This window comes from Mustelus asterias, chromosome 18 (genome assembly GCF_964213995.1).
Source record: "Mustelus asterias chromosome 18, sMusAst1.hap1.1, whole genome shotgun sequence".
Lineage (NCBI taxonomy): Eukaryota > Metazoa > Chordata > Chondrichthyes > Carcharhiniformes > Triakidae > Mustelus > Mustelus asterias.
Window position 1 is genome coordinate 59,803,454 of NC_135818.1, and position 18,926 is coordinate 59,822,379.

Consider the following 18,926-nt stretch of genomic DNA (forward strand, 5'->3'; position numbering starts at 1 on the left):
TTCTGTTGCTGATGTAGTGCTAACCCATCTGTTGTTACTGGGTTTATCTCTGTTTTGAATGGGTGTCATATTTATAATCCTGCAGTCCCTTGGCATCACTAACGACTGTGTTCAAGGAGAGTTGAAATGTAACCTTGTGGTATATCATCAACTTGGAATTCATCCCTTTCAGATTGGGTGACTTTTCTACTTTGAAGTTTCTTTATTTTTAACCTGTATAATTTCTATATACTTCACCATGATGATGGCAGCATTCTCTTTTGTGAAAAGAGAAACAAAGTACTTATTTACTACCTTGCCGAGCTCTCTACTTTTTGTTCTCTAATTAGCCGTGCCATTGCTTTAGCTATCCTTTTTACTCTATATGTTTATAAAATACTTTTCCCTTTGATGTTACCTGTTAATATTTTTGCAATCTATTGCCATTTCTTGTTTTAATTCTCAGTTACACTTTCTGCATTCTGCCTGATTATATTGGATTATATACCTGACATCTATCATAAGACTCCCTTTCCTGTTCAATTTTAATTTCAATTCTTCAGTCAGCCAGGGAGCTCTAGTTTAGAATGCACTTTTGCCACTCCCTAGTTCAGGTGCTGCTTACACAGATTCCTCTCTCCTCCTTTCTCATTTAATCTTTCTGCCTGAACCCCTGGTCAGATCCCTTTTTAACTCACTAAATGCACCATCCGTCAGGTAAGTATTTTTCCAGTGATTGCCATTTTCCATATAGTAATCTTAATGATATGGTGATCACTTTCTCAAATGCTCACCCATTGAAACATCTTCCATTTGCGTCAATTCATTCCCAGAACTAGAATGAGCCTTCATTCCTCATTGGATTGCAAACCACTCTGTCCCCAGCCCCCTCTTATTTCTACACACTGCCCCTTGGTGACACTCTTCAAAAACACAGCATTAACCTCCATGTATATTGCCAATACTTGGCTGTTACCACCAACCCTCTTGACCACCCCACTATCTCAAAATTGTTTGTCAGATATCCAGCATTGGATGAGCAGAAAATATCTCCAATTAAATATTAAGACCAAATTTTTTTTTGTTCAGTCCCAGCTACAAACTCCATTCTCTAGTCACCAACTTGATCCCTCTTCCCAGTATCTAAGGCAGAACCAATGTGTTTGCAACCTTGGTGTCATATTTGACATGATTCGGTTTCTTTGTGCAGTCATGTGGTTGCAGGATCCATTGCGTCAGCATTTGGTGCTTGCTGTTGGGTGAAATTGCAAGTCTGCTTTCAAGGACAAGTGAAAAAATTAATTTGTGGCCAATTGCTCCTATAGCACAGTTAACAAAGGATGTGGGTACAATGAGCTGAAATGCCTCAATCCATAGGTCTGCAGTTTTAAATTGGAGTAGGCATAGGAATCATTCATTTTTGATCCTGAGTTGCCCTGAGAATTTGATAGTGATCATTTTGAGCTATAGCGGTCTCTGTGTTGAAAGTGCCCACAATGGCTTTAGTTAGGAATTCTAGGATATTTACCCAGTAATGAGGGAACAATGGTTCAAGTCAGAATGACGTGTGGCAGGGTCTTGTAGATGATGGTAGGCCCAATATATTGTTACCATATCCTTTTGATTTGATTTATTATTACATTTATTTGTATACAATGAAAAGTATTGTTTCTTGTGTGCTATACAGACAAGCTATACCGTTCATAGAGTACACGGGGAGAAGGAAGGCAAGGATACAGAATATAGTATTACAGTTATAGCTAGGGTGTAAAGAAGATCAACTTAATTTAAGATAGGTCCATTCAATAGTCTGATGGCAGCAGGGAAGAAGCTGTTCTTGAATCAGTTGGTATGCGATGATAACGCTTGTGGAACTTAGAAATACTGTTAAGAAAATCTCACAAGAATTGCTGTGCTAATTGGTACCTATTGAAGCCGCAGTAAGCTGATAGTGCACAGCAGTCTGCTATAAGTAGTGTTGGGCTTCCTGGGTGTTGCAGTTGCACCCATCCAGCTGAATTTTCAATCACACTACCAACTTGAAGTTTGTTAATGGTGAGTCAGGAAGTTAGTTTCTCTTCCCAGAATAACCAACTTCTGTTTTGCCCTTGTAGCCATGTTGTTAATGTAGATGGTCCAATTCAGCTTCTTGTCATTGGTGACACAAGATGTTGTTGATGGAGAATTGATGATAGTGTCAGATGTACATTGGGTGGTACTTGGGATGCAAATGTTAACCTGCCACTAGTTGGTCCAAACCTGGATATTGTGCAGACTTTGCTGTAACAGATATGAGCCATTTCTAATTGGAGGAGTTAATGATTGAGCTGACCACTGTCAAATAGCCGGCAAACAGGCCCATTCCTGGCTTATGGTGGTGGGATGATCATTTAATTAAGCACCTAAAGGTGGTTGGACCTGGGACACTACCTTTGAGATTCCTGTAGTGATGTCCTGGGGCAAACACTACAACCTTTTTCCATTGCAAAGTGTTGCCCATGAACACGGTTGATATTTTTGTCTGTCAAATGCTGCTTTGGAATTACACTCGCCTCTCCTTTGAAATACAAATCTTTCATGCCTGCAAAAGAGGTTGTAATTGGCTGCAGTTAGGGAATATGTTGTGCATATTTTCATCGGATGAGTTTCACTGGCACTTATTGTCCAACCCTAATTTCCCTTGAGAAAGGCAATCAGTATTTTTCCTCAATATTTTGGTGCATATTATTTGCAATATCCAGTAGGTAATTGTAGCCAATTTACATAATGGCTTGGGTTGTTCAGCCCTGTGCTTGGGGTTTGTCTTTGGCAGGGGGACGGTGTCTATTCTGTCCAAAATATTTTATCACTTCAGGCCACCATGCAAATATTTAGAATAAAGAACAGTACAGCACAGGAACAGGCCCTTCCGCCCACCAAGTCTGTGCCAACACAGATGCCTCTAATATTCTCTTGCCTCTATGTCGTCCATATCCCTCTATGCCCTACCTATTCATGTATCTATCCAGATGCATCTTGAATGTTGTTATAGAATCTTCTTCAACCACCTCCTCCGGCAATGCGTTCCAGGCATTCACCATCCTCTGAAAAACTTGCACCTTGCATCTCTTTGAACTTTCCCCTCTCACTTTCAACCTCTGTCCCTGAGTAATTGACCCTTCGACCCTGGGAAAAAGATTCTGACTATCCACTCCATCCAAGCCTGTCATAATCTTGTAAATCTCTATATCAGGTCCCTCCGATGCTCCAATGAAAATAATCCAAGATTTATTCACCCTTACTTCATAGTCCATACCCTCCAAACCAGGCAACATCCTGGTAAATATCTTCTGTTCCCTTTCCGATGTATCAACGTCTTCCCGGTAGTGTGGCAACTAGAATTCTACATAGTACTCCAAATGTGGCCCAACCAAAGTCTTATACAGCTGTAACATGATTTTCCAATTCCTATACTCAGTGCCTCAACTGATGAAGGCCAGTATGTCATATGCCTTCTTGACCACCTTGTCCACCTGAGTTGCCACCTTCAGGGAACTGTGGATCTGCATGCCTAGATCCCTCTGTATGCTAATATTTCTAAGGGCTCTACCGTTTATAGTATACTTTCCTTCTGCAGTAGAGCTTCCAAATCACAATCTCTCATTTATCCGGGTTAAATTCCATCTGCTATCTTTCGGCCCAGGTCTCCAGCCAGCTTATATCTTTTGACAGTCCTCCTCACTATCTGCTGCTGCCCCAAGTTTTGTATCATCTGCAAATTTATTAATCAGACCACCTATATTTTCCTCCAAATCATTTATTTATATGTATTACAAACAACAGAGGTCCCAGCACTGATCCTTGTGGAACACCGCTTGTCACAGACCTCCAGTTAGAAAAGTACCCTTCCGCTGGACTTGCGGATAGCGAAAAGCATTGTCGGGCAATACAGCAGGATATAGATAGGCTGGAAAATTGGGCGGAGAAGTGGCAGATGGAGTTTAATCCGGATAAATGCGAAGTGATGCATTTTGGAAGAAATAATGTAGGGAGGAGTTATACAATAAATGGCAGAGTCATCAGGTGTGCAAGTCCACAAATCCTTGAAGGTGGCAACACAGGTGGAGAAGGTGGTGAAGAAGGCATATATGGTATGCTTGCCTTTATAGGACGGGGTATAGAGTATAAAAGCTGGAGTCTGATGATGCAGCTGTATAGAACGCTGGTTAGGCCACATTTGGGGTACTGCATCCAGTTCTGGTCGCCGCACTACCAGAAGGACGTGGAGGCGTTAGAGAGAGTGCAGAGAAGGTTTACCAGGATGTTGCCTGGTATGGAGGGTCTTAGCTATGAGGAGAAATTGGGTAAACTGGGGTTGTTCTCCCTGGAAAGACGGAGAATGAGGGGAAATCTAATGGAGGTGTACAAGATTATGAAGGGGATAGATAGGGTGAACGGTGGGAAGCTTTTTCCCAGATCAGAAGTGACGTTCACGAGGGGTAACGAGCTCAAGGTGAGAGGGGCGAAGTATAACTCAGATATTAGAGGGATGTTTTTTACACAGAGGGTGGTGGGGGCCTGGAATGCGTTGCCAAGTAGGGTGGTGGAGGCAGGCACGCTGACATCGTTTAAGACTTAGCTGGATAGTCACATGAGCAGCCTGGGAATGGAGGGATACAAACGATTGGTCTAGTTGGACCAAGGAGCGGCACAGGCTTGGAGGGCCAAAGGGCCTGTTTCCTGTTCTGTACTGTGCTTTGTTCTTTGTTAGAACATAAGAACATAAGAAATAGGAGCAGGAGTAGGCCATCTAGCCCCTCGAGCCTGCCCCGCCATTCAATAAGATCATGGCTGATCTGACGTGGATCAGTACCACTTACCCGCCTGATCCCCATAACCCTTAATTCCCTTACCGATCAGGAATCCATCCATCCGTGCTTTAAACATATTCAGCGAGGTAGCCTCCACCACCTCAGTGGGCAGAGAATTCCAGAGATTCACCACCCTCTGGGAGAAGAAGTTCCTCCTCAACTCTGTCTTAAACCGACCCCCCTTTATTTTGAGGCTGTGTCCTCTAGTTTTAACTTCCTTACTAAGTGGAAAGAATCTCTCCGCCTCCACCCTATCCAGCCCCCGCATTATCTTATAAGTCTCCATAAGATCCCCCCTCATCCTTCTAAACTCCAACGAGTACAAACCCAATCTCCTCAGCCTCTCCTCATAATCCAAACCCCTCATCTCCGGTATCAACCTGATGAACCTTCTCTGCACTCCCTCCAATGCCAATATATCCTTCCTCATATAAGGGGACCAATACTGCACACAGTATTCCAGCTGCGGCCTCACCAATGCCCTGTACAGGTGCATCAAGACATCCCTGCTTTTATATTCTATGCCCTTCGCAATATAGGCCAACATCCCATTTGCCTTCTTGATCACCTGTTGTACCTGCAGACTGGGCTTTTGCGTCTCATGCACAAGGACCCCCAGGTCCCTTTGCACGGTAGCATGTTTTAATTTGTTTCCATTGAGATAGTAATCCCATTTGTTATTATTTCCTCCAAAGTGTATAACCTCGCATTTCTCAACGTTATACTCCATTTGCCATATCCTCGCCCACTCACTCAGCCTGTCCAAATCTCTCTGCAGATCTTCTCCGTCCTCCACACGATTCACTTTTCCACTTATCTTTGTGTCGTCTGCAAACTTCGTTACCCTACACTCCGTCCCCTCCTCCAGATCATCTATATAAATGGTAAACAGTTGCGGCCCGAGTACCGATCCCTGCGGCACGCCACTAGTTACCTTCCTCCAACCGGAAAAACACCCATTTATTCCGACTCTTTGCTTCCTGTCGGATAGCCAGTCCCCAATCCACTTTAACACACTACCCCCAACTCCGTGTGCCCTAATCTTCTTCAGCAGCCTTTTATGGGGCACCTTATCAAACGCCTTTTGGAAATCCAAAAACACCGCATCCACCGGTTCTCCTCCATCAACCGCCCTAGTCACATCTTCATAAAAATCCAACATGTTCGTCAAGCACGACTTTCCCCTCATGAATCCATGCTGCGTCTGATTGATCGAACCATTTCTATCCAGATGCCCTGCTATCTCCTCTTTAATAATGGATTCCAGCATTTTCCCTACTACAGACGTTAAGCTGACCGGCCTATAGTTACCCGCCTTTTGTCTCCTTCCTTTTTTAAACAGCGGTGTAACATTAGCCGTTTTCCAATCAACCGGCACTACCCCAGAATGCAACAAGTTTTGATAAATAATCACTAACGCATCCACTATTACCTCTGACATTTCTTTCAATACCCTGGGATGCATTCCATCCGGACCCGGGGACTTGTCCACCTTCAGTCCCATTAGTCTACCCAGCACTGCCTCTCTGGTAACATTAATTGTATTAAGTATTTCTCCTGCTGCCAACCCTCTATCGTTAATATTTGGCAAACTATTTGTGTCCTCCACCGTGAAGACCGACACAAAAAACTTATTTAAAGACTCAGCCATATCCTCATTTCCCACTATTAACTCCCCCCTCTCGTCCTCCAAGGGTCCAACATTCACTCTAGCCACTCTATTCCTTTTTATATATTTATAAAAACTTTTACTATCATTTTTTATATTAATTGCTAGCCTAGCTTCATAGTCTATCCTTCCTTTCTTTATCGCTTTCTTAGTCTCTCTTTGTTGTTTCTTAAATTTTTCCCAATCACTTGTTTCTCCACTATTTTTGGCCACTCTGTACGCAGCTGTTTTTATTTTAATACTCTCCTTTATTTCCTTCGTTATCCACGGCTGGTTCTCCCTTTTCTTACAATCCTTGTTTTTTGCTGGAATATATTTTTGCTGAGAACTGAAAAGGATCTCCTTAAAAATCCTCCACTGTTCCTCAGCTATCCTACCTGCCAGTCTGCTCTCCCAGTCTACCTTAGCCAATTCATCCCTCATCCTATCATATTTCCCTCTGTTCAAACAGAGGACACTGGTTTGGGACCAAACTTTCTCCTCTTCCATCTGAATCAGAAATTCGACCATATTGTGGTCACTAGACCCAAGAGGGTCCTTCACAATAAGATCCTTAATTCTACCTACCTCGTTACACAATACCAGATCCAAAATAGCTCGTTCCCTCGTCGGTTCCGTAACATGCTGTTCAAGGAAACTATCCCGACAGCATTCTAAGAACTCTTCCTCCATTCCACCCTTACCGACTTGAGTCTGCCAGTCAATGTGCATGTTGAAGTCCCCCATGATTATTGCCGTTCCGTTTTTACACGCATCCCTTATCTGCTTGTTTATAGCCCTCCCTACCTCAACATTATTATTTGGGGGCCTATATACCACACCTACTAGTGTCTTTCTCCCTCTACTATTCCTCATCTCTACCCATAATGATTCCACGTTTTGTTCCTCAGAGCCTATGTCATCCCTCAGTACTACCCTGATATTATCTCTTATTAATAGCGCGACCCCACCACCTTTTCCTTCCTGTCTATTCTTCCTAAACGCCTGATACCCCTGGATATTCATCTCCCAGTCCTGGTCACCTTTCAGCCACGTTTCTGTAATGGCCACTAGATCGTACCCACTTGTGCTGATTTGCACCATCAACTCATTTACCTTGTTCCGAATGCTTCGTGCATTCAGGCAAAGTGTCCTTATTCCAGCTTTTATCTGGACCCGCTTTGATGAGTCGCGAACACCCTCTCCCTCTACTCCCTTATCTAAATTACCGCCTTCATTCACTTGCACCCTCTCCTCTACCATTAATTTTGTAATTCCCCTTACCCCTGCATCCTCCCCCCCATCAATTAGTTCCTTGATCCTGGTCAACTCTTCTAGCTCCCCTCCCCCCAACCTATCACTGCTACTCTCTGCTTTCTATGCCAAGCCAGTTTTGTATCCATCTAAACAGCTCAGCTCAGATCCCATATGACTTCACTTTCTGTATCAGCCTGCCATGAGGAACCTTATCGAAGGCTTTACTAAAATCCATGTCTACAACATCCACTGCCTTGCCCTGGTCAATTTTTCTAGTCACTTCCTCAAAGAACTCAATTAAGTTTGTGAGACACGACCTCCCCTTTACAAAACCATGCTGCCTATCACTAATAAGCCTATTCTGTTTCAGATGTGAGTACATCCTGTCCCTAAGAATCTTCTCCAATAATTTCCCACCACTGATGTAAGGCTCACAGGCCTGTAATTTCCCAGATTGTCTCTTCTGCCCTTCTTAAACAGAGGAACAATGTTGGTTACTCTCCAATCCTCTGGTACCTTGCCCGTGGCTAAAGAGGATACAAAGATTTTGGCCAAGGCCTCAGCAATTTCTTCCCTTGCCCCTCTCAGCATTTTGGGATAGACCCTATCTGGCCCTGGGGGCTTGTCCACCATAATTCACTAAAGATCCTTAGATAGCACCTTCAAAACCCAGGACCATTTCCATCTAGAAGGACAAGGGCAGCAGATTAATGGGAACACCACCAACTGCAAGTTCCCCTCCAAGCCACTCACCATCCTGATCTGGAAAGATATCACCATTCCTTCGCAGTCGCTGGGTCAAAATCCTGGAATTCCCTTCCTAACGGCATTGTGGGTCAACCCACAGAACATGGACTGCAGCGATTCAAGAAGGCAGCTCATCACTACCTTCTCAAGGGCAATTAGGATGGCAATAAAAGCTGACTGGCCAGCGACGGCCATGTCGCACAAATGAATAAAAAAAATGTTTTTCAAAACATCCAATATTACCTCCCTTTTTTAAAAATCTCAACATGTCCTAGAATGTCAACATCCTCCTTTTTCTACACTCACCATCCAGCACATCCTTCTCATCTGTGAATACTGATGCAGAGTACTCTTAAGGACCTCACCCAGCTCGTCTGACTCCACACACAATTTCCCTCCACTGTCCTTGAATGAACCTACACTTCCTTTAGCTACCACCTTCTTTCTTATATACACATAAAAAGCCTTGGGATTCTCTTTAATCCTGCCTGCCAAGGACATTTCATGGCTTCTTTTTGCCCTCCTAAGTCCCTTTAAGCTCTTTTCCTGCTATCTTTGTACTCCTCGAGCCTTATCCGTTTTCAATTTCCTGAAATTTATGTATGCCTCCGTCTTTTTCACTAAGCTCACAATCCCTCTTGTTAAACTTTGCCATCTTTATCCTTCATTTTTACGGGGACATATTTGTTCTGAATTGTTAACAACTGACTTTTAAAAGACTCCCACATATCAGATGTGGATATACCCTCAAACAGCTGCCCCCAGTCTACATTTCCTCGCCCCTGTCTAATACTGTCATAGTTAGCCTTCCCCCCGTTTAGACTTTCACCCTGGGATTACTTCTATCCTTTTCTACAAGTATCTTGAAACTTATAGAATTGTGATCACTGTTTCCAAAATGGTCCCCCACTGTCCAGGCTCATTTCCCAGAACCAAGTCTAAGATGGCCGCTTCTTGAGTTGGACCATTTACATATTGCCTCAAGAAGCACTCTTAGGCACACTGAACAAACTCTGTCCAAGCTCCTAGCACTAAAGGAATCCCAGTCTATGTTGGGGATGTTAAAATTGCCCATCACAACAACCCTGTTGTTTTTACATCTTCCCATTATTTGCTGACATATCAGTTCCTCCACTTCACACTGGCTTTGGGAGATTGGTAGTACAACCCCAACAGTGTGATTGCACTGCTCCTGTTCCTGAGTTCTACCCATATGGCCTCACTGCATGATCTCACCAAGATGTCCTCCCTCTGTATAGCTGTGACATTCTCCCACCTCTTTTGTCACCCTATCTCGCCTGAAACATCGAAATCTTGGAATGCTAAGCTGCCATTCCTGTCCTCCTTTCATCCAAGTCTTTAAAAATGCAGTTGTTTAAATTTTCCCAGACTGAACATTTTTTATATCAATTGCCGCCATTCCGTTAACTCTCCATTCAGATGGAAAATTAATCAATAATGTCACGAGCCTCAAATTTTCTTGCTATTCTCCAAGCAGGAACTTTGTCAAGGTGGCCATTTTTAGTTCTGTTAAATTTTAAAAAATGATTTCAAAGTCTGCAAAATAGAAACCTAATATTGCACCGCTCACTCACTTGGGCAATTAAAAAAAACTCTGTTTCATGACCAATTAGAATGTGAAGTGATTTTGAGGTCTTTAGATCACAAATATTCTATTTTTCAGATGATAAAAAGACTGACATTGACCATGAAACGGTGGTGGAGGAACAGATCATTGGAGAAAACTCTCCACCTGACTACTCTGAATACATGACTGGGAAGAAACTTCCCCCTGGTGGGATACCTGGTATTGATCTCTCTGACCCAAAACAGCTGGCAGAGTTTGCAAGGTAAGGATTGTTTAGACTCTCCATCCCTTCAAATCTATCTAGAACACCAAAAGCACAAGGACTGCTGTAATTCATGAAAACAAAATCTGACCACCAGTACCCCAGAGCAACAAAAGTGCAAAGTGAATGGAGTTTTCTTGACAATTGATTTTTTATTTGTCTGTATTTGTTTCTATGTTCATCTACTTAGGAAGAACAAAGTACTAATCATTGAATATTTAACTAATTAACGTTAGTGAGCCCAACATCGTCACCTTTAGGAATTTGCATTAATGGGGAGATTTTAAAAAAATCTTTTTAGGTAGACCTGGTGTTTGACACGGAAATGCATCATCATGTTGAAACCTGGAAATCAAGTTAATGAGGAAAAACAAATCGTGAGGTTACCACTGCCTGATCTGGAGTGCACACACTCCATTTCCCAGATGGATAAACCCCACTTCGCTAAATCCAGCACAGGTTGAAAAGGCTGAGGTTTACAGACTCTCAGATGTGAGAAGATCAAATGAGAACCAACAAAACTTGCCATCCTGTTACGTGTACCACCATTGCCATTCCTGGATATGTCCTATCCTACTGACAGGGCAGACCCAGCAGAGGTGGCGGCACAATAGTATACGGATGGGAGGGATTGTACTGGAAGTCCTCAACATTGACTCTGGACCCCCCGCTGGCACCTAACCTGCCTGTTGCAGATGCAACTGCTCATGACAGTATCGGCAAGAGTGACGACCGCACAGTCTTTGTGGACACAAAGTCCCATCTTCATTTTGGGGAAACCCTCCATTGTGTTGTGTGGCACTACCACTGTGCTAAATGGGATAGACTTTGAACTGATCTAGCAACTGGACTGGGCATCCATGAGGTGCTCTGAGTCATCAGCAACAGAATTGTACTCGACCACAATCTGTAACTTCATGGCCTGGCATATCCCCCATTCTACCATTACCACCAAGCCAGGGGATCAACCTTGGCTCAGTGAAGAATGCAGGAGGGCATGCCAGGAGCAATGCCAGGCATACTTAAAAATGGTGTCAACCTGGTGAAACTATAACATAAGACAAGCAGTCCTACACAGCCAGCCGTGAATGGTGGCAGACAATTAAGCAACTCACTGGAGGAGGAGGCTTCTGAAATACCCACCATCTCGGTGATGGAGGAGCCCAGCACATAGTGCAAAAGATAAGACTGAAGCATTCACAACAACCTTCAGCCAGAAGAACTCAATGGTCCATCACTGCCTCATCCGGAGGTCCACAGCATCAAATGTCAGTCTTCAACCAATTTGATTCACTCCACGTGATATCAAAAAACTGCCAAAGGCACTGCGTACTGCAAAGGCTGTGTGCCTTGACAATGCTCTGTCAAAAATACCAAAGACTCATGTTCTAGATCTTGCCACACCCCTAACCAAGCTGTTCCAGTGCAGCTGCAACATTGGCATCCAACTGGCAATGTGGAAAATTGCCCAGATCACGTCCTATACGCAAGAAACAAGACAAATTCAAATATGGTTTGGTTCAAATATGGACTAAAGAGCTGAACTCCAGAGTTGTATGACTGCCCTTGACATCAAGGCAGCATTTGTGGCACCAAGAAGCCCTAACAAAACTGGAATCGTTGGGAATCGGGAGGAAAACCCTCCACTGGTTGGAGTCATACTTGGCACAAGGGAAGATGGTTGTGGAGGTCAATCATCTCTGCTCCAGTTCATCAGTGCAGAAGTACCTTGGGAGTGTCCTGGACCCAACCAGCTTCAGCTGCTTCATCAAAGACCTTCCTTCCATTAGAAGTTCAGAAGTGAAGATGTTTGTTGATGACTGCACAAATGTTCAGCACCATTCACAATTCCTCAGGTACTGAAGCAGTCCATGTCCAAATGTTGCAAGACCTGGAACACTATCCAGGCTGGGCTGACAAGTGGCAGGTAACATTCATGCCACAGAAGCGCCAGACAATGACCCATCTCCAACAAGAGAGGATTTAACCACCATCCCATGACTTTCAATGACATTACCCCTGCTGAATCCCCCATTATCAACCTCCTAGGGGTTACTGTTGACCAGAAACTGAACTGGACTAGCCATATACATATGTGGCTACAAGAACAAGTCAAAGGCTAGGAATCCTGTGGCAAGTAACTCCCCTCCTGACTCCCCAAAGCCCTTGACATCACACCCCTAACCAAGCTGTTCCAGTACAGCTGCAACATTGGCATCCAACTGGCAATGTGGAAAATTGCCAGTTTATTGTACCGTCTACAAAGCATAAGTCGAGTGTGATGTCAGACTATCCACTTGTTGGACTTGCAGTCATTCAGGCAACACTAATGAAGTTCAACAGTTCCAGGACAAAGCTGCCCATTTGATTGCTACCCCCTCCAGAACATTCAATAACTCCACCACTGACGAACAGTGGCAGCAGTCTGTACCATCTACACTTTGCACTACAAGAGGTCATCCAAGGTTCCTTAGGCAGCACCTTCGAAATCCATGACCATTATCATCTAGAAGGACATGGGCAACAGATACCTGGGAGCACCATCATCTGGAGTTTCCCCTCCAAGGCACTCACCATCCTGACTTGGAAATATATTGCCAGTCCTTCACTGTTGCTGGAACTCCCTTTCTAAGAGCGTTGTGGGTGCACCTGCACCTTGGACTGCGGGCAGTTCAAGAAGATGGCTCACCACCACCAAGAGCAACTAGAGGTGGGCTATAAATGTTGGCCTGACCAGTGACGCCCACATCACAAATGAATTTTTAAAAAATTTCACTAGGCATAATTACCGTACCTCCTCGGAACCTAGCTCAACTGATTACCTGAAGCCTGCAAGTACAGGTGCGCCATACTGAGTAGACAAATCATGGCTAAATGGCCTGACTCAAATATCAAATTACTGAATCTTGGATTCGTCTCTGAAAGTCCACTTCCAAGTGTATTATCTTGAAATCCCCTTTACCCCAGATAGACCATTGATCTCTCTTCTTTCCCTTCCTTTACCACATCTTCCTGTCCAAATAGAATAATCACCTGTTTATAGAATGTTTCTGCACAAGTCATTTGTCTCTCTCAAATTTTGTATTTATCTCCATGTGAGCTGTTTAGTCAGCACCCCTTGCATATCCATGTTATTTTTTCAAGTATTCTTAAATCAAAAAATCTTCAACTTATTGCTGACTGAGAATTTACATTCAACTGTATAAAATATTCTTTCTAACCCCCTCAATTATTTTGATTGAACTTTAATTTGTACAGAGCTTTTGTTAAATTGAGGTTCAGTGGCAGGAGCTTTGACAAAGAGTCTGCACGTCAGGAGGCAGGTACACTTTTCAGGGTATGTGGTGCCAGGTAATTTAATGCCTACCCTCTAGGCAGTCCTTACTGGACATTGAAAAGCAAAGTGAACTATAATTAATGTATTTATGAAGTGGTCAATACCTAAGAGTGAACAAGTGTAAAATGGGTTTCATGAATCATTGTGAAAAATGTCCATTTCCTATGTGACTTGATATTTTTGCCATATTCTATATAGGATGAAGCCAAGGAAGCAGAAAGAAGATGATGCACCTAGAACCATAGCATGTCCTCATAAAGTGAGTATATTAAGCAGATCCTGGCATCATAAGTTTTAAATTTCAAAAATACTTTTGGCTCATTACTTAATTAAATTATGGATGAAGTGGTTGATGGTTTACAAGGGGGCTTTCTGCATTAGTAATTTGTCATTTGAAGTTAGTACTGACCATTTTAGTGGTAAGAGCTCTTGCAGTCCATACGTTGTGGCAACCAAATAATGGAATTCTGTTTTATCTGAATGGAGTTTTTACTTGTCATGTTATTCTTCACCCACTTTGGGTTCTGTTTTGCTTCACTTATGTCAGACTTTAATGGAAGAAACCACCAAAGTATAACAAGAATGCAAATGCTAGTGTGCAAATCACTACAAAGCTAAGCTGATTGAATGTTGAACTATCTACTATATCTAATTCTTCACTGTAGGTTGTTACAACACGGGTTGCTCAGGCCATTAATTCTGCACAGGTTTTCTCAACGAGGCAATGAATTTGAATTTTTAGCCGGGCATTGATTTAATTTTTTTTCTTGTTTGGAATCCTTTCTGCTGTGATATTTGTCATCATTGCACTCGATTACAAAGTATTGGAAGGTTGAGTGCCAACCAATTCAGGTGTACCTTATTCATTAGTTTAGCCAATATTGTGAATGGTTCTCTGATCTTAGCTATGTTCCCAAAAAACAGCTCTTGACCCCTTTCCTTGCAAACTCCTGTTCTATCTCAACCTCCTCTTCCTATTTCAAGTCCTTGGACAAGTTATCATTTCCCAATTCCATTCCCATCTTTCCTGGCAACCCCTGGTTGAATCCCTCTGATTAGATTCTGCCTCTGCTACAATACAGAAATGGCCCATGTCAGAGTCCCAAATTACATCCTGTGTGGCTGTGACAAAGTCAGATTTTCCTTCCTCCTCCTCCTTGACCTGTCTGCAGCATTTGGCATAGTTGATCACAACGTCCTCCCTTGGCAATACTCAAATGTGCAGCACGGTGGCACAGTAATTAGCGCTGCTGCCTCACAGCGCCAGGAACATGAGTTCAATTCCGGCCTCGGGTAACTGGAGTTTCTCCTAGTCTGTGTGGGTTTCCTCCAAAGATGTGCGGATTAGGTTGATTGGCCATGCTCAAATGCGCCTTAGCGTCAGTGAATAGAATCACGCAGGGATTGCTGTTGCGTGATTCCGTTCTTATCTACCTAATGGTAGCCAAAGAATGAATCACTTTCAGTGGCTTCTCCGGCACCCACACTGAAACCTGTACCCTCCAAGGATCTATCTTTGGCACCCTCCTATTTCTCATCTACATGCTGCCTGCCATCCAAAAGTACAGGATTAGTTTTCAAATGTATGCAAACAGCTCCCAGCTCTACCTCACCACCACCTCTCTCCATTACACTGTTGCTAAATTATAATCCTACATCCAGTACTAGATGAACAGAAATTTCCTCTAATGGCATTGTTCTTTTGGTCCCCACTCAAAACTCCATTCCCTAGGTATCCTGGCAACAGTTTGAGTGCCAGTCCACTTGCATCTTTGTTACAATTGACTCCAAGATGACCATCCGACCTTATTTGTGCCATCTCTGAGACTGTCTAGCTCTATCTCAAACTTGCTGTTGAAACCTTCATTCAAGCCTTTATTACCTTTTAGACTTGACTATTCTATTGCATCCTGACTGTTCTCCTAAATTCTACCCTTGTAAAATTGAACTCATCCAAAACTTGGCTACCTGTGTCTTAACTTGCAGCAAGTCCCGTTCCCCTATCACCCTTGTGCTCAATGACCTATATTGGCTCCTGGTCAAGCAATGTCTTGGATTTTAACAACAATTTTTTTTTTCAAATCCCACCATGCACCCCTCCCAATCTTTAATCTCCAGCACCACAATCCTCCGAGATATCTGTGCTGCTCTAATTCTGGCCTCTTAGCATTCCCAATTATAATTGCTCCATCATTAGCAGTGTGCCTTTAATTGTCTCAGCCCCATGCTTTGGAATTCTTTCCCTACACCTCTGATTATTATATGCAGAACAATTAAAGGCAAGTTTGGCTTTGCTTTGATATATACAATGGAATAATCTTATTAAACTTGATTTGTAGCATGATGCTCCAGGTAACTAGGATCTTAACAGCTATATTTATATTGGCAAAATAATTTAAGACTTTATGTAGAATATCAGACATGCTTAAAAGGAGCTGCAAGGCTGTTTAACAAAAGTATTCAGGGAGCATCATGAATCACGATTTTGTAACAAAACCATGCGTTATGTTGGAAAGTGCTGAAATCAAAGATGAATGCAGTTTGAACAGTTCAAAGCAGCAGACAATAGTTTATTAAATAATTGCAATAACAACTACTACAGTTAATTGAGAAAATCTAATAAAGAGAACATTATTGCCTTTCATGACCTTAGGGTGACCCAAAGCACATTGTAGTCCATTAAATATTTGTTGAATTGTACTAATATGTGACCCAGAGGCCAATTTGCATGTGGTGAGATCCCACAGATGCTGTGGCACAAGCCATTAAGGGACTGTCCCATCAATTTGCCCAACTAAAGGGGTTTATATTTTAATAAAATTCATTATTACATAAACAATTTAAAATGTATCCCACAAATTACAATACGATCATCTGGGTCATCTGTTTTCATTGTCGGTTGAGCAGTAAATATTAGCTGCGGCACCAGGTGAACTTGCTGTTCCTTTTTAAGATCTTTATTCACATGAGAAGGTGGACAGGGCCTCAGTGTAACATTGTGTCTCCTAGATTTTTTGTTCCAGTCTCTAAAGCGGGGTTTAAACCTGAAGAAAATTTTTAAATGAGAACATTTCAAAATGAATCTTAGTATGCTGATGCACAGCCAGTAAAAAAAAAATAAGGCCATACAAATGAAAACTGGCCTCTTCACTTTGTATCTGGAGTCATGAAATACAAAAGTGTTTGACTAATGTTGAATCTGACTGCAGTTGCAGTCCATTGATAGGAAGGGTGTAAAAACAACAAGAAAAGGCTCATTGCAGCTTCACTAGGTTGTTACCAGGAATGAAAGATTGTTGCCTGGTATGGAGGGTCTTAGCTATGAGGAGAGATTGGGTAAACTGGGGTTGTTCTCCCTGGAAAGATGGAGGATGAGGGGCGACCTAATAGAGGTGTATAAAATTATGAAGGGCATAGATAGAGTGAACAGTGGGAAGCTTTTTCCCAGGTCGGAGGTGACGAACACAAGGGGTCACGGGTTCAAGGTGAGGGGGGCAAGGTTCAACACAGATATCAGGGGGACGTATTTTACACAGAGGGTGGTGGGGGCCTGAAATGCACTGCTAAGCAAGGTGATTGAGGCGGACACGCTGGGATCGTTTAAGACTTATCTAGATAACCACATGAACAGACTGGGAATAGAGGGGTACAAAAGAATGGTCTAGTGGGCACATGAGCGGCGCAGGCTTGGAGGGCCGAAGGGCCTGTTCCTCTGCTGTATTGTTTGTTATGAAGAGAGATTTGAGAAGTTGAATGACGGTTTCATATTTCTTTTGAAGATTTTGTTTTATGCCTGCAACAAAATGCCATCTAAAATAATAAATAATTTAAGATATATTTTAAATTGTCTATGTAATAATGAATTTAAGCCTTTCAATTGGTCCAACTGGTGGATGAACCCCTTAATTGCTTGTTCCACAGCGCCACCAATGGTAGGAGGTAATGTACTACTACCTATTAAAAGTAATAGGAACACCAACTACTATAAAGAAGAAACCCAAATTTATATGGCATCTGTCGTGACAAAGGAACTTCCCTGGACTTTCTCATACAGTGCCATGGGCTATTTAATTTGCACCTGAGAAGGCAGCTGTTTAATGATGCCTCCAATAGTGTAGCAGGAAAATGTGTGCTCGGTTTTTCGGCCTGGATTTCTGGTGTGAGACTGGAAAGAAAATCAACTGATTCAGTGGCAAGAATGCTGCACTAAAGATGAAAGAGTCACAGTTTTTGTTGCCTTTTAGCACAGTAGGTGTAAAAACCCCATCTCAGGAGTTTAGAAACAGAGTACAATTTTATAGGTGCATATTTCTGTTGGTTCAAGGAAGTATCTGTTTACTAAATGCAGCCAGAGCAGATTAATAGCTTTGCAGTGTAGTACTGAAGAATTAATCCGAACTTCAATTTTACCACTCTTTTAGAATTATCTTGGCTGTCTTCAATAACCAAATCCAGTGAGCTTTGACAGTCATATTTGGGAATTAATTTATCTCTAGTTACTAATTTAAACTAATATTGCTTCACAAAACCAAATTATGATATTTTTGTCTATATATTTAAAAAGTAAACTATATGGCCAAAGATTCCTTTGTAATATGTCCAGTAGCAGTAGTTTTGCACTGCGGAACGCCTAATAAATTACAAATATATCCATTTAGTTGGTGTATATAGTGAATATTGTGTTGAAAACTTTGTCAGAAACAAAATTTCTTGTTTGTAACTTCGATACACACACACCGTATTAGGATAACTGGTTACTTCCTGGGACATATGTAATAAGGACAACATGTTTGCATGGTCATAGAGTTCTTATAGTCTGTTATAAATTTCAGCAATTCTGTTATAGCAAGCAGTGGTTAGTTCTGCTCTGGACCTTCTGCCTGCAAACAACAATATTGTTCTGGAGACAGAAGAGGTGGTATGTGACTCTCCATTGATATTAGTTTAAAAAAGGCTGGATTATTGCCAAATGTGGATGCACCTTAGTTTCCAGTTGGTGCTTTTTCTGTTGGCTGGAGCTTCAGTATTTCACTATTGAGAACGTTGTATTATGGTTTTGCAGGACACTGAAATTGCCAACAGTGGCAAGTAGGACTGAGTCACAGTAGCACTTTTACAATCATTAGCTTGCATCATATTATAACTTGCTCTCTTCGGTCAACGAATTTAATTAAATGTAGTAATTATTACTGCACAGCATCTTGAGGGTAACCATTTGGGCATTGTCAAGTTTTGTTGCTGGTCAATGAGATTATTAC

The 18,926-nt window shown here is 42.4% G+C and overlaps 1 protein-coding gene across 1 annotated transcript in view; it reads left to right on the forward strand.

Moving 5' to 3' along the window:
• The window catches only part of yy1a (YY1 transcription factor a), a 28,577-nt gene that overhangs the window by 5,599 nt on the left and 4,052 nt on the right, over positions 1-18,926 (forward strand). The window contains exons 2-3 of the mRNA XM_078234111.1: positions 10,166-10,331; positions 13,867-13,927. Coding sequence (XP_078090237.1) covers positions 10,166-10,331; positions 13,867-13,927 — 227 coding nt within the window. The remainder of the gene's footprint in view (positions 1-10,165; positions 10,332-13,866; positions 13,928-18,926) is intronic.